The 13,655-nt window shown below is 52.1% G+C and overlaps 1 protein-coding gene across 4 annotated transcripts; it reads right to left on the bottom strand.

The window, feature by feature from the left end:
* Positions 1 to 1,110: 1,110 nt before the first annotated feature.
* Positions 1,111 to 12,160, bottom strand: Nanos3 (nanos C2HC-type zinc finger 3). Of its 4 annotated transcripts, none has more exons than XR_015048722.1 (2): positions 11,936 to 12,160; positions 1,111 to 1,344 (listed from the first exon to the last, which is right to left on the bottom strand). XR_015048722.1 is itself a non-coding variant. In XM_021171002.2 (2 exons), the coding sequence occupies exons 1-2, from the start codon at positions 4,710 to 4,712 to the stop codon at positions 1,277 to 1,279; spliced, it is 540 nt and encodes a 179-aa protein (XP_021026661.1). In that variant the 3' UTR covers positions 1,111 to 1,276. The 4 variants fall into 4 exon arrangements, 2 of the variants coding, with proteins under 2 accessions (XP_021026661.1, XP_021026662.1); XM_021171002.2 differs by lacking the exon at positions 11,936 to 12,160 and adding an exon at positions 4,241 to 4,712; XM_021171003.3 differs by lacking the exon at positions 11,936 to 12,160 and adding an exon at positions 4,253 to 4,712.
* Between the last annotated feature and the right edge of the window lie 1,495 nt (positions 12,161 to 13,655).

The following is a 13,655-nucleotide window of genomic DNA, read 5'->3' as shown; positions in this document are numbered from 1 at the left end:
TATACCACTCTAGACTCAAGTGGCCTGCAGCTGCCTTCAGAAGGCTATGTGTAGAGCTATCCAGAACCACTCCTGCTGGAGCAGGGCTGCCAGAACACAGGGCAGGAGCTCCTCATAGCTAAGTGGCCAAGTCTCTAGGAGAATGGCTATGTGTGTGTGGGTAACAAACAGATCTACACACAGGTTAGAGGGCACAAAACCTCCCTGTAGTTGTTACAGCCAAGGTTCCTATGCAGGGTAAGATCCCTATCTACTGCCTAGGAATGAGCTCTGATCACCCCTCACCCCTCACATGCCTCCAGACACAACAATGTTTGGCTATGCGGGGGGAGGTATCCTATTTGCAGAAATACATGCCTGGGTTGGCTTAGGCCTCAACTCTCACACAGAGGCAGAGCCTCCATCTCTGCCTCCCCTCTGCATAGGGGGAACACAGTGTATGAGGCTGTGAGACAGGCTAGGTCTTGGCTGGAGGGGACAGCTGTCCCTAACCCCACCTAACCCATCCCCCTGCTCCTGGGCTCAGACTCTGGTTGGTGGTCTCGCTTTTGCAAGGAACTGCTTGTCCCAGTGCCACTCACAGACTGGGCTACTAAGGAGCCTTCCTTCTCCCTGGCTCCTAGCCCACCCCAGCCCAGAAGCAAGAATGTGGGCAGAGGGTAAAGCCTCAGGCCAGTTTAATGAGCCCAGGAAATACTCTCCTCAGCTTCCCTGAAGGACATGTAGAGCTGAAAGAGGCAGATGTGTAATGAGCGAGCCACAAAGTATATAGCCCCATCAGCAATTGAGCCCTGTCACTGCCCTTTGTGCCAGCCTATAGCACCCAAGGGAGCAGCAGTACCTCAGGAGAGATTCTGATTTGGTTTCTCAGTCCCCTTAAGTCCTGTGTAACTTCAGTGCAAGGGGAGGCCCCCGTTTTGCATATCAGTATGCAGTAGGTGTCGGGAGCTATCCTAATGGTGCCTGCTCCTGATTCAATTCTCACAGATACCCCAAGATTCAAAGAGCAGTTTGTCAGGTGGGAGGTGACAGAGTGAGGATGTGATCTGTAGAGTAGAGGTGTCCCTGCCCGTCAGATTCATACCACCTTGTCCCAAGACATGCTCCACTCCTTAGCATTTATTGGACGTTGAGGCAGCACCACAAGTAGGGGTGGGGAAGGTGATCGCTGACAAGACTGTGGCCAGCCTCAGTCCTAAGCAAGGTCCAGTCTCCAGCATGCCTGTGTCCAGACCCTTGGCAACGATGCCACCATGGTCCTCCCCACTCCAAGCTCCTAGGCCGTAGTGGAGGGACAGCAGGCCGAGGGTGAAGGTCCAGGGGGCTTCCTGCCACTTTTGGAACCTGGAAGTCGAAAGCAGAGGAGAGAAATGCTGAGTGCTCAGATGGCTGCGCAAGGTACCTAGGTGGCATCTGGGGCCTCCCAGGCTGCTTCGCCATCTGGCGGCCATACCTGGGGTTGTCCTCCTGAGGCCCAGAGTTGGGTCAAAAGCACAGAAATGCTACTCAAGTGAAGGTGGTGTCCCCACCAGTCTGCCTGGAACTGACCTTACATCCCTTCCACCCAGAATGCAGTGCTCAGCTTGTTGTGTCATTATGCAAGTGAGGGCATCCTCAAATACTAAGGGGGTGTTTCTGCTGCTTCAGAATTCAGAGACCGGCATCTCTACGACTCCTCATTGCCAGCCTGGGGGCTGAGTCCCTTAGACCTCACGAGGAGGGACAGGGCTATGGTGCAGCATACAAATGGCCCTGGGTTCCAGCCCCAGCATCAGACCAACAACATAAAACTCTAAAAGGTAGGCACTGTGGCTCAGGTCTGTCCCAGCAATAAAGAGACAGAAGCGGATTTGAGTCCACTTGGAGGACTCAGAGAGACTGGCTCAACAACAACGACAAAAACCCAAGCACTTGGCAGAATGGGGTCCTAACTTGCAGGTAATCAGCCTCTAACTAGAGTCCCACTGCAAAGTTAAGGGAGACTCCCCAGCCTATAGCCACCCTCTAGGAGCTCCCAGACTTCTCAGGGAGGCAGCCATCTGACTCTCCGAGTCACCTTCAGTGCTCCACCCACAAACTTTGGGGATCCTCCTATGGCTTCACAGAACTGAGGCCCGCAGAGCTTTTAGGCATGCAAGCACCTGCCATCCTGTATTTTGCTAGGTGATACAGAGTAGCCTGAGCTACAAAATAAAGTGTTGTCTCAAAATATAGTAAAAGATGAAAACAAAACAGAATTGGCAGATAAAAATAACACTAGCACTGCCCCAGAGGCCCCTCGCTGGGTTCCCAGCACCTATACAGCCACTCACAGCCAGCAGTAACTTGTTCTGGGGTTCACATACCATCTTCTAGACCGTTCACAGGTGGTGTATATACATACATACATGCACACAGGCAAAACATCTACACACATGAAATAAAGTTATCGACATCTCTTAAGGACTGGTGATGTGGCATAGTGGATATGAGGGAGCTTGTAGCCAAGCCAGACCATTGTCCCCTGGGTGACCACACAGTGGAAGGAAAGCAACTCTCTAAAAAAAAAAGATTTAAGAAACAGGAAACACCAGGATACCCTGCATTTGGGTGCCACTGCCCAGCTACAGTCACTTGCATTTGAGATCCTGGCCCTACAGTCAGCACATGGAAAACTTAAAACTTGATAGGGCTGGAGGCTCAGTGGTTAAAATTTGTGTCTGCTCTTTCAGAGAACTGGGATTTAATTCCCAGCACCCACATGGTTCTTAACCATCTATAACAGTTCCAGGGATCCCACACCCTCTTCTGAAGTGCATAGGCACAGACATACAGGCAAACCACCGCATACATACAATCTTCTAAAAACTTCAGTTTTAGGTGCTTAGGTCAAGCCTTGGAGGGTGGTGCTTGCTCTGCATTTGTTGGGGAGATGGGGAGGCCCCTCACCTTAACAATATAGACCCAGGGCTGGAGAGATGGCTCAGTGGGTAAGAGCACCCGACTGCTCTTCCAAAGGTCCAGAGTTCAAATCCCAGCAACCACATGGTGGCTCACAACCACCCGTAGTGAGATCTGACTCCTTCTTCTGGTGTGTCTGAAGACAGCTATAGTGTACTTACATATAATAAATAAATAAATCTTTAAAAAAAAAAAAAAAAAAAAAAAACAATATAGACCCAGCTGGGCAGTGGTGGCACATGCCTTTAATCCCAGTACTTGGGAGGCAGAGGCAGGCAGATTTCTGAGTTCGAGCCCAGCCTGGTCTACAGAGTGAGTACCAGGACAGCCAGGGCTATATAGAGAAACCCTGTCTCGAAAAACAAGACAAAAACAAACAAAAAAACCAATTCAGACCCACCAAGCAAATTTTTTGATAAGGTCCTACTGCAGTCTCCCCAATCTGCCTCCCCCACTGGCTTCTTCTCTGCTGGCTGGGAGCTGGGCCTTGAGGCCCATGGCAGTTACCTTCCTGGGGCTCTGGAATCCCTAGGTCCTGGTCTGATGCTTCTGCTAGAATTCTGATGAATCCTTGCCCTATCTCTGTGTCCTATGTCCCATGCCCCTGCACTCCTCCACCCCCATTTGTGTGTGTGGAGGTCAGGACAACCTGAAGTCAAAGTTGGGTCTTCAGGGTTAGAGGCAGACTGAGTCATCCTGCTAGCACCCCAAACTTATTTTTTATGGTACAGACAGAGAAGCAAACTCTTGGTCTCATAAACGCTATACACTAACTACAAACTTCCAAGAGTTAGATACAATGATTTCTAACCACCCTACAGCACAGACCCATACCCAGTCACACTTCTCACCCTTCACCCCCCTAAACTGAAGGAATTATGACTGCTAGAAGTCACCTTCTCTGGAAGCCTCTCTGGGACCCCTCATCTGAACCAAGTGTTCCCTTATTCTCAGCACTGTCTTAACAGCCCTACCTTCTTCACTGCAGACCGCCCACCCAGTGGCAAACAGACATGAAATATCACTTGGCAGATGAATAAATGATTTCCAGGTTCAGAAAGGATTACAAGCTTCCCTTTGTAAGTTTCACAACTCCTGACCCGACCCCCCAGGTAGAATCAGAGATCACCACATACCCCACAATATCTCTACTACCCTGTGCAATAAAGGAAATAAATATACCCTGCTTCATGCTCTCAGCTATACACTGTGGATTCCTTCGTTTCTAAGATACTGGTATCAAACACATTTAAACACCCCCCAAAAACTGAAAGTCTTCTCCACCCAACCCCTAAACCACCTGCATAGACACCTGCTGCTGCTTCTCCTCCAAGGCGGTGGTGGCCAGCATCCTGTGTCTTTGCCTTGTCAGGCCGGGTCAGCTTTTTGCCTGCAGAATTCCGGGTGGTGTAGCAGTAGACAGAAGTGTAGCCCTGGCTGGTGAGTGGGCAAAAGCGTCGAGTGTGGGCGTGCTCCTGAGTGGCCCCACACTGGGGACACACATAATCCCGCAAAATGGGACATAGCACCCGCCCTGCCTCATCCTTCAGGACATGGGACTGATAGATGGCACGGGACTCGCCATTGTGTTTGCAGAATGAACATAAGCGTTCAGGAGCTGCAGAGGATTCCTTGCTGGCTTGCTGGCTTTCTGAACTTGGCTTGGGCTCTGGTTTGGGATCCAGCCTGACATCAAGCTCCTCTTCCTTATGCAGAGCCCCCACCAGTCTTGCCAGACCTAGGTAATCTGTCCAAAGATTGAAAGTCCCCATGGCTGGGCAGAGGAGCAGAGAAGAAACCCAACCTGGCTCCAAGTTCCTTACTGCCCTGAAGCTCGCTCAGGCTTCTTTGGCTACTTTCCTTTTACTTTGAGGGGGTGTAAAAGGGTGGAGCAGGCAGGCTGGGGGGGTCCCTCATTGTCACTGGGGGGCTTCCTATACACCTGCCCAGGGGGTATATGGTGTTTGTGTGGGCTGAAGGTAGCCAGATGCAGACTGGAGCTATTGAACGCCCTAGGCTTCCCCTGGGTCTCCTCCTCCTTCCTGTGGGAGGTTAACCCCTGTGAGGAGTAGCTGGATGGGTAAGAATTCTGCCCCAGGGTTTAACACTAACCGAAGATTTACTAATTTTTTTTCTTCTCTCTCCCCTAAGGCAGGGGGTGGGAGGTGGGGGTGTCATGTGGCCTTGAGTTTCTTTCTTTTCTTTTCTTTTCTTTTTTTGTATTTTTGGTTTTTTTTTTTTTTTTTTTTTTTTTCCGAGACAGGGTTTCTCTGTGTATCCCTGGCTGTCCTGGAACTCGCTTTGTAGACCAGGCTGGCCTTGAACTCAGAAATCTGCCTGCCTCTGCCTCCCAAGTGCTGGGATTAAAGGCGTGTGCCACCACACCAGGCCGAGTTTCTTGTTAGGTGCAGCAATCCCAATTCCTAGGAAGGAGGCCTGAGTGTGGAAGTGGGGCTGGGGGTGGGAAAATGACAACTGGGTCTCAAAGCTCTGGTTTCACTAACGGACTTTCATGTCCTGGAGAACTTAGTCTTGAGGTGTGAATTAAAGTAAGGAAAGAAGAAAAGAGAAAAAGAGTGTAAGTACAATAGAGAAGAAGAGAGAAGACAACAGAAGAGAGGAAGAGAACAAAATGTCTCAATTATATAGGGAAGGGCCTCTGGGGGGAAGGGCAGGCCAGCTCCTGGGCTAGAAAGTTCAAGGTTGGGGGCAGAGTGTGCCAGGTAGGGACTGAGGGATGCTGGGAGAACCTGGAGGCCAGGTCTGCTTTGATATGTAAAATACGCACCTCAGTCCTGCAGTCTAAACCAAACAAAGAATGCTCCTAGTGGGTAGGGGAGAAGTGGTTTGTTTTTGTAGATAAAAGGGACAATTACAGGCAGGGGCAGGGACACCTAGGAGTCTCCAGAGTGGACATGACCAGCAGACCAGGCATGAAGGAAAGGGGAACAAGAAAAAGAAGACAAAAGAAAAAAGGAGCATCTAACCAAAATGGTTGGCCTATATATGAACCAGAGAAGCTGCGGGAAGGGAGAGCCCAGCCTCGTTCCTTGGCTAGAGAAGTTCAGGGTAAGGGGCAAGGTATGTCAGCCAGGAGGACCCTATTACAGGAACTGAGGGATGCTGGGAGAACATGGCAGCCTGCGGCTTCAACTTTGATATAGGAATAGGCACCTCAGCCATCTGTCCTGGGTTTAAGACCAAGTGGAGTTCCCAACTCTTCCCCCTCCAGTTAGCTAAGGAGCCTCAAGGTTACCCCAACCTAGGAATGCAGCAGGAGGGGAAAGAGCCTCCAAGCACAGGAAGACAGACTGCACGGGCATACCCCAGCAGGTGCCAGCCCCCTTATCTGACACCTGTCAAAGGAGCCTGCAGCCTGAGCTCAAAAAGAAACTGGAGTCACCACTGCTAGGACAGACTTCATCCCGCTCATCCAGCCACCTGCCCGTGTATCTGTCACATGTTCATCTACCAGTTCGCCCACTGCAGAGCATCGCTGAGCAAACATCCTCCTCCCAGAGTCCCCCAATTTAGGATCTCCCCAACACCTAACCCTCCAGGGTTTATTTCCCAAATCCAATCAGCCCATCAAGGTCCCAGACACCAGCTCCATTTCCCCAAGGGGAGCAAGTGACAAGCAAAATCTGAAGGGTTCTATCCTCTTTCCCATCCCTGATGGTGTTGTTTGGCCCAGCCACAGTGACATTCATCCCCCGGTGGGTCTGGCCGCCTCCTCACAACCCACCGACAACAATGAATGTTAATTGTGACCTTTGCTGTGGCCTGAGGCAGGGGATGCTGCCTGGGGCTCTCCCCGGTCTACAGGGTGGGGATGGGGATGGGGTAGACGGGTGGCAGTTCCAGGCCTCGGGGTCCACTCAACGGTCGATGGTTTGTCTGAGCTGCCCAAACTCACCGACAGGTTGAATGTTCCCCCAAACCCTTGGCAAGTTCTTGGATAACTGGAGTGGGGAGAGTAGGCCAGCAAGGCAGAGAGCATGTGGGATGAGAGAGAAACCAGGGTCCCTTTGACTCACAAAATCAGCCATCAGTTATTCTGTCTTTTTTGGAGACTCGGGAGAAGCAGCACAAATACAAACCATAATGTAAAAAACGCAGCCCCTGCAACAGAGATGATAATGTGCCTGTCTCAATTCATGTGCTATATATATTCAAGGGATGCATTCAGAACTCAAATCTCAGCACTCTGGAGTCTGAAGGTTGGGATGGCTTAGTAAGGTTACAGGCTAACCGCACCTAAAGAGTGAATTCCTGATGAGGGCTATGTACTGTGATAAAAAATAAAATCCTCCAAATCAGTTCTGAGAGATGCAAATTCCCCTCACTGGTCAGTTGGAAAGACAAAGTGGGGAGATTTCTTTTTATTTATTTATTTATTTATTTATTTATTTATTTATTTATTTATTTATTTATTTTGGTTTTTTTTTTTGAGACAGGGTTTCTCTGTGTAGCCCTGGCTTGTCCTGGAACTCACTTTGTAGACCAGGCTGGCCTCGAACTCAGAAATCCGCCTGCCTCTGCCTCCCAAGTGCTGGGATTAAAGGCGTGCGCCACCACGCCCGGTGTGGGGATATTTCTAGCCACCATTCTGGGAACTCTGGTAGTCATCAGGTTCTGGCCTGGGCCTGGGCTAGGCATAGGGCAACTGAGCCGTAAACAAGTTACTTTTATACAATGTAACAGGGCTTCTCCAGCAAACTTGAGATAAATAAGGCTTTCAACACAATGTAAACTTTTCCACCTTCCCATGGTCACTAAACTTAGTTTGACAGTTTCTGAGTCCACCACTGCCCTACCCAGTAGAGCAGTGAGCTGTGAAAGAAGGCTACACACAGACACACACCCCACCCCACCCCCACCCAAAGGCTTCTAAATGGTCAAGGGGGTGGGGGTGGGGGTTTCCCTTTTGCTTTAACTGAGCTCAGAACACCTCAGAGAGGGAGAAGTGACCCTCAAGGATCTCCTGAAGTCAACACAAGACAGATCAGGAACACTAAACGTACTATGCTTGTGTGAAACTCCTGCAGGGTTAGCACCAGCCTGTGCAGTACCAGGCCACCACTGCAGACTTGCCCTCCAATTCAGGCCTTTAGCAGGGTCCCCTACGGCCCTCCTACAAACCATCCCTTCTAGATCTAACTCCAAACTCAACCACCTGAGAGCTTAGGCCCTACCCCCTGCCTAGCACCTCAGTGTGGTTTCAGGGCACCCCTAGAAGTTCAGCTCCTTTTAAGGGCCACCCCTACCTACAGATCCAAACCAGGCCCCTGGCTCCAGCAAGACTTAGGAAGCACTATCTCCCGGTAGAGCCCTTACCCTGCTTCCTCAGCCCAGGGCCCGGTAACTGGTCACATTCCCAGCCCCAGGGGCCCCCTCTTTCTGGCCATGGATTAAGAAGTCCTGCATGGGAAAGGCAGGTCTCTTGCTTTGGTAGCTCTCAGCCCTGAGGAAATAAAGGTCTAGACCGGTCAGATGAAGATGAGCTGGTCACAGGCGCTTTGCACAGACCACCACTGTGCCCCTGGGGAAGGGTCTGCTGCCAGTTCAGAACAGTTTGAGGGGGTTCCTGAAAGCTAAAATGGAGGATTATGAGGCACACGGGACACTCTGGGCAATGCGGGTCATCTTGCAGACACCTCTGTTTTATTCTGTAAGTCCACTTTGCTTACTTCCCCTGCTGAACTCTGATTTTTGTCCTTTACATAATGGGAGGTGTATGTTAGGGGTATTCGCGGCAGGACAGCCTGCCTGAAGGAGTCTGGCGGGGGGCGTGGCATGGCGGAGGCGCCAGGCCCCACCCCCTCCTGTCTCTTTGTCTGCAGGCGTGGTGCGGGCTTCCCGCCCTCAGTGTCTGTCTGCGCTTGCATGCCCTTTGTCAGCGGGGGTCGCCTGTCTGGGTCTGCCTGCAACCCTCCCTGTATGTCTGTCCTCCTTCTTCCCGGTGCGGCTCCTTGAGGTTTAAGGCAGCCAATCCCCCTGGTGTGTGAGGATCACAGTCTTGACCTGAATTCCTGCAGCTAGGGGCTGATCGCTTACTTCCCGCCATGTGTCCGTCGGCCTAGAGTGCTTGGGCGGGAGGTCTGACTTTGAAGTCCCTTAGTGTAAGGGTGGGAAACTGTCTCCTCCCATCCCCCAACCCCAGGTCCAGAAGCAGGGGCACTGCAGCGCGGAAGTCTGCTTGGGAATGACCTAGGTGGATCCTGCCCCAGTCTTTGAGCAGCTGGCTCAAGTCCTAGAGGTCAGGTTGAGGTGAAATGCCAATCCCAGCCAGATGGGGCTAGCTCTACCATCAAGTAAAAGATGGGTTAGCTGTCTGCTATATTGTGCCCTGTGGTCTGCAGTGTTACAGTGCCTGTGTGTAAGTCAGCTGGGCAGAAGGGAAGAGTAAGTAGGGCCTGGAAAACAGTCCATTATTGGGGGGATAGTGATAGGACAGGTGGGAATCTCCATAGGGTCACATTGGTGGCCCAGGTTGGCTAGACCTTTTTATTATTATTAATTATTATTATTGCCATACTTACATGACTTCTGAGATACCCACCCTTCCCTCCTAATCTCCTCAGGAGCTTCTCAGATACTCGGGTCTTTCAGGGGGCTGGGGAGTGGGGGGGAGCTCAGACAGGAGCTCCTGCACCCTCCCCACAGGAGCTCCTGCACCCTCCCCAGCCTATGTACTATAAGTGGGCCAAAAGCCCCAAATTTCCAGGACGGCTGGATGTGAGGCCAGGCCTGCAGATGAGTGAGAGGGGTCTGGCTTCTCCTGGGTCAGGGGCTATGATCAAGGAAGGGATGGGAACTCCAGATACTCCTCTGAACTTCTTTAACTCAAGGAGCAGAGTGGTCCTGGGTATGCATCACGGTGGGCTGTCCGCACAAACTCATTTGTCTGCTATATACACCTGTTAATGGATTGGAGTAGAGGTCTGCTCTAGACTACTCTGCTGCTAAAGGGAGCTGGGGGGGGGGGGTGTACCATAGTGGGTGGCACCACTAGTGTGTTGGTGTATATATGCCAATCCTGTGGGCTTGTTTATGTGTGATGTCAACACTGTAGGTGGATGGGTGTGTCAAGCTCCTTGTGTCTAATTGTGGTCTATGTGTGCACAGATGTATGTATGGTTGTGGGGTTTGTCAAGAGTAACTGGGTGACTATAATCTGTCAGCCAATAAGGATGGCGTCCTTCAGGGCCAGCCCCACTCAAATACCAGCTCTGTTAAGGCAGGGAATTCACTGTGAGTCATAGGTGTGTCCCATAAATAACTGCTCAATAAGTGTTGCTGGACACAGTGGCTATAGAGCCTATCACCTCTGTACCTGGCAGAAGCAGGCCAATCTTAAAAAAAAAAAAAAAGCTGAGCAAGGTGTTGAATGACTGTAATAATCCCAGCACTCAGAGGCTGAGGCAGACAGATCTCTCAATTTGAGACCAGCCTGATCTATACATAGTGAGTTTTAGTCCAGGCAGGGCTTTATATCCCAAGACTCTGTTTCAGTAAAAACAACAAAATACTGCATTTTTGACTCCACTTCTGAGTGTCCTTTCCCTGTGGGTCTATGTATTTATGTATGCAAGTGGCCCTTACTATCTTCAGACATCCATGCCAGTGGGTGGGTAACTCTCTGTGGGTAAGCCCCATTGTTGTTTGTTTGTTTGTTTTGACTTTGAGAACCAAACCCCAGGGCCGGCCCTGTGATCCTGCCAGATCAGCAAAGCGCTTTACCATTAAGCAACATCCATGCTCAGCTCACTTTTGATGTTGATCTTTGTCTAGGTTTGTTTGCTGTTTGAGGTGGTGTTCCCCAGTATACCCCTGGTTGGCCTGGAACTCAGTAGATAGACCAGGCTGTCCAGGAACTCAAAATATCTGCTTGCTTCTACCTCTCAGAAGTGAGATTAAAACTGTGCTCCATCACAGCTGAGCTCTACTTTTTTTTAAAGACAAGAGTCTCTAAATTGCCCAGGAAGATCTCAGGTTCACTCTGAAACTCAAGTAGGCTTTGAGCTTCCCATCCTCCTTGTCTCACTCTCCCAAGGGCTAGGAGGACTGGCCTGTGCCACCAGCTCCACATCCATGGCTTTATGAGTGACTGTCTCTATGGGTATCTGTGTCAACATGCACACCTGTGTTCTGGTGTCTCTGTGTCAGGATAGCTGGGACCTGCTTTGAGCTCATGAGGGGTGTCCTTATTTGCAAACCCAAGTTACTACAGGGACCGTCCTGCACCTGTGGTTGTCAGTTATTCTAGATGTGTGAGTGACCAGGTGAGGGTGGGCACTACCAGTGTGGTGTGTCTCTACATTGTGCCCAACCTTCCACTAGTGACTGTTCCTCTGCAGGGGTATGTTCCCGGCCTTTGTGGATGCAGTGTGTACGAGTGTCAGTGTTGTGGTTGACTGTGTGCTTAGGAAATTAGATTATTAATGGGATAGAGTGTGTCTGTGTCGTGCCGGGTGGCTTTTAGGACTTTGTCTGATGACTTGAGACTAATTTTGGTTTGGCAAGTGCGGCTGTGAGAGGTGGGGGATGGGTGGGAAGGAAATGGGGCAACCCAAGTGTGATGGGGGTACTTTCTCAGCCCCCAGTTAGCCCAAGAAGTGGCTTCTGCGGCCCCCAGCCCCAGCATGCATGCCCTCTGGGGAGAGGTCCCCGGGAAAGGCGCCCGGTCGCTTTAAAGCTAGGGCTCCTCAGCAGAGTGATCGGGGCCATCTTTCCTTTCTGCAGCCACTTTTGGAGGGTGGGATCTAGTCGGCAAACCTTGTCCCCCGCGATCACCGTGCAGATGCAGTCTGTACCCCCGGAGGCAGCCTCCCGCCCCGCGCCCCGAGAACAAAGCGCCCCGGTCGGCCCGGCCCAGGCGCTCGCGACCGCGGCCGGGTGCAGGCGGCGTCCCGGGCCGCACGGCCGGGAACAATGGAGGCCTCGGCCGTGGCCGTGACCGGCAGGTGCGCCCCCCGCCCCGGCCCGCGCTCACCTCGTCTCCGCCGCCGCAGCGCCCTCCGCTCCGTCAGGGTCCGGGAGCCCACCCGGCCGCCCGCGCGGGAAGGGACCGAGCGGTTCGAACCCGCGGCCACGCGCCCGCGCCCCCGAGGCCCCCGCGCGGCACCGGCCGGTGGGTCCAGCTGCGGCCGTGCGCGCCCCGGGCCGCCTGCAAGCCCTCGTACTCCAGGCTGCAGCTCGAGGGGGACTCGGGGCGCGGGCAGGGACCTGGGCTGCACGCAGCCCTTCAGGCTCGGCGGGAGCACGCGCGCACAAAGGCACGCGGGCCACAGACAGGGAAGGTGTGAGGGGGGCCTTGGGGCGTACACCCGCCGGACGAAGGGGGTGGCGGCCACACACGTAGGGACACCTGGGAGCGGCAGACGCCTCTTTGAGGGACAGCACAGAATGTTCTTAGAACTGAATATGCCTAGCCAGAGCCCAGGGTCACAGATCACACCCCACCATGTACACATAACCCAGGCATAGCCTAGGAAAACCCGAAGATTTTAGGAAACAACCGAAGATGTACAGAACACAGCTGGTGAGCCCGTCCACACTGGTAACGCTGGACTCAGGAGCCTGAAGCAGGAGTACCGCGATTCTAAGCCAGCCTGGACCAAGGAGTGAGTTTGAGACAAGCCAGAGCTATAGGTTCTGTCTCAAAACAAAAAACAAAACATGTCCACAGGGTCCAACAGACTCAGTCTTCGGCACTCACAACCAATGGGCACACAAATACACACCTCAGCCTTACATGGTTACAGAGGAGAAGCAGGACCACAAGGTAGGCAGGCACCTAACACTTGCTTCTTGGAAGTTGGAACACACACACACTTTCTCACACTCACACACATTCTCTCTCTCTCTCTCTCTCTCACACACACACACACACACACACACACACACACACACACGGTCTTGTACAAGCTCCTCCTGGGATGGGCACACACAGGGGTAAGAGGACTCCAGATCTGTATGCAGAACCCCAAAGTGGCAGCTACCCTGAGCATCACAGGAAGAGAGCACTGCTGAGCGGCTCTAGAATCTTCACACAGAGAGGAAGGTCAAACCAGCCTGGGGCTGAGCCAACATTATACTCCATGTATGTTTGCCCTTCTCAAGTCCGGGGGCTGAAGACTTTAGCCCCCCTCAAACCCAGGTTGTTACCTTTGTGGGCCTGCAGCGCTGGGATTCCTGGCCTCCTGGCCATTGCCTGCCTTCCTTTAACTCCTTACTACATTCCTGCCTCAGTTTCTCCTTGATAGGCTTCCAGACATCCTCCTACATAGACAAGTCTCAACTGGCCCAGGAAAATTCTCTGGGGTTCAGAGTAAGGCGTATGCAAGGAAATAAATGGGAATGCATTGTAATTTGGGGGATGAGGGTGTGGCTCAAGTTGGTGGAGTGTTAAACCAGCATCAGAAAGCCCTGGGTTCCATCCTAGCACAGCACAAAAGAAGCATGGCGGTGCAGCACTCTGGAAAGAGAGCATCCGATCAAGGTCATCATTGGCTACAAAGAACTTGAGGCTAGCCTGAGCTACATGAAACTCTGTCTCAAAGAAAAGAAAAAACAGGAACACCAGCTGGGTTGTGGCGCACGCCTTTAGTCCCAGCACTGGAGAGGCAAGGGGATCTCTGAGTTCTGAGGCCAGCCTGGTCTACAGAGTGAGTTCTAGAACAGCCGGGGCTTCACAGAGAAATCCTGTCCTA

The sequence above is a fragment of the Mus caroli genome, unplaced genomic scaffold (genome assembly GCF_978045245.1).
Source record: "Mus caroli unplaced genomic scaffold, Mus_caroli_1 scaffold_10, whole genome shotgun sequence".
In the NCBI taxonomy this organism is placed as follows: Eukaryota; Metazoa; Chordata; class Mammalia; order Rodentia; family Muridae; genus Mus; species Mus caroli.
This window is presented reverse-complemented; position numbering and strand designations above follow the sequence as displayed.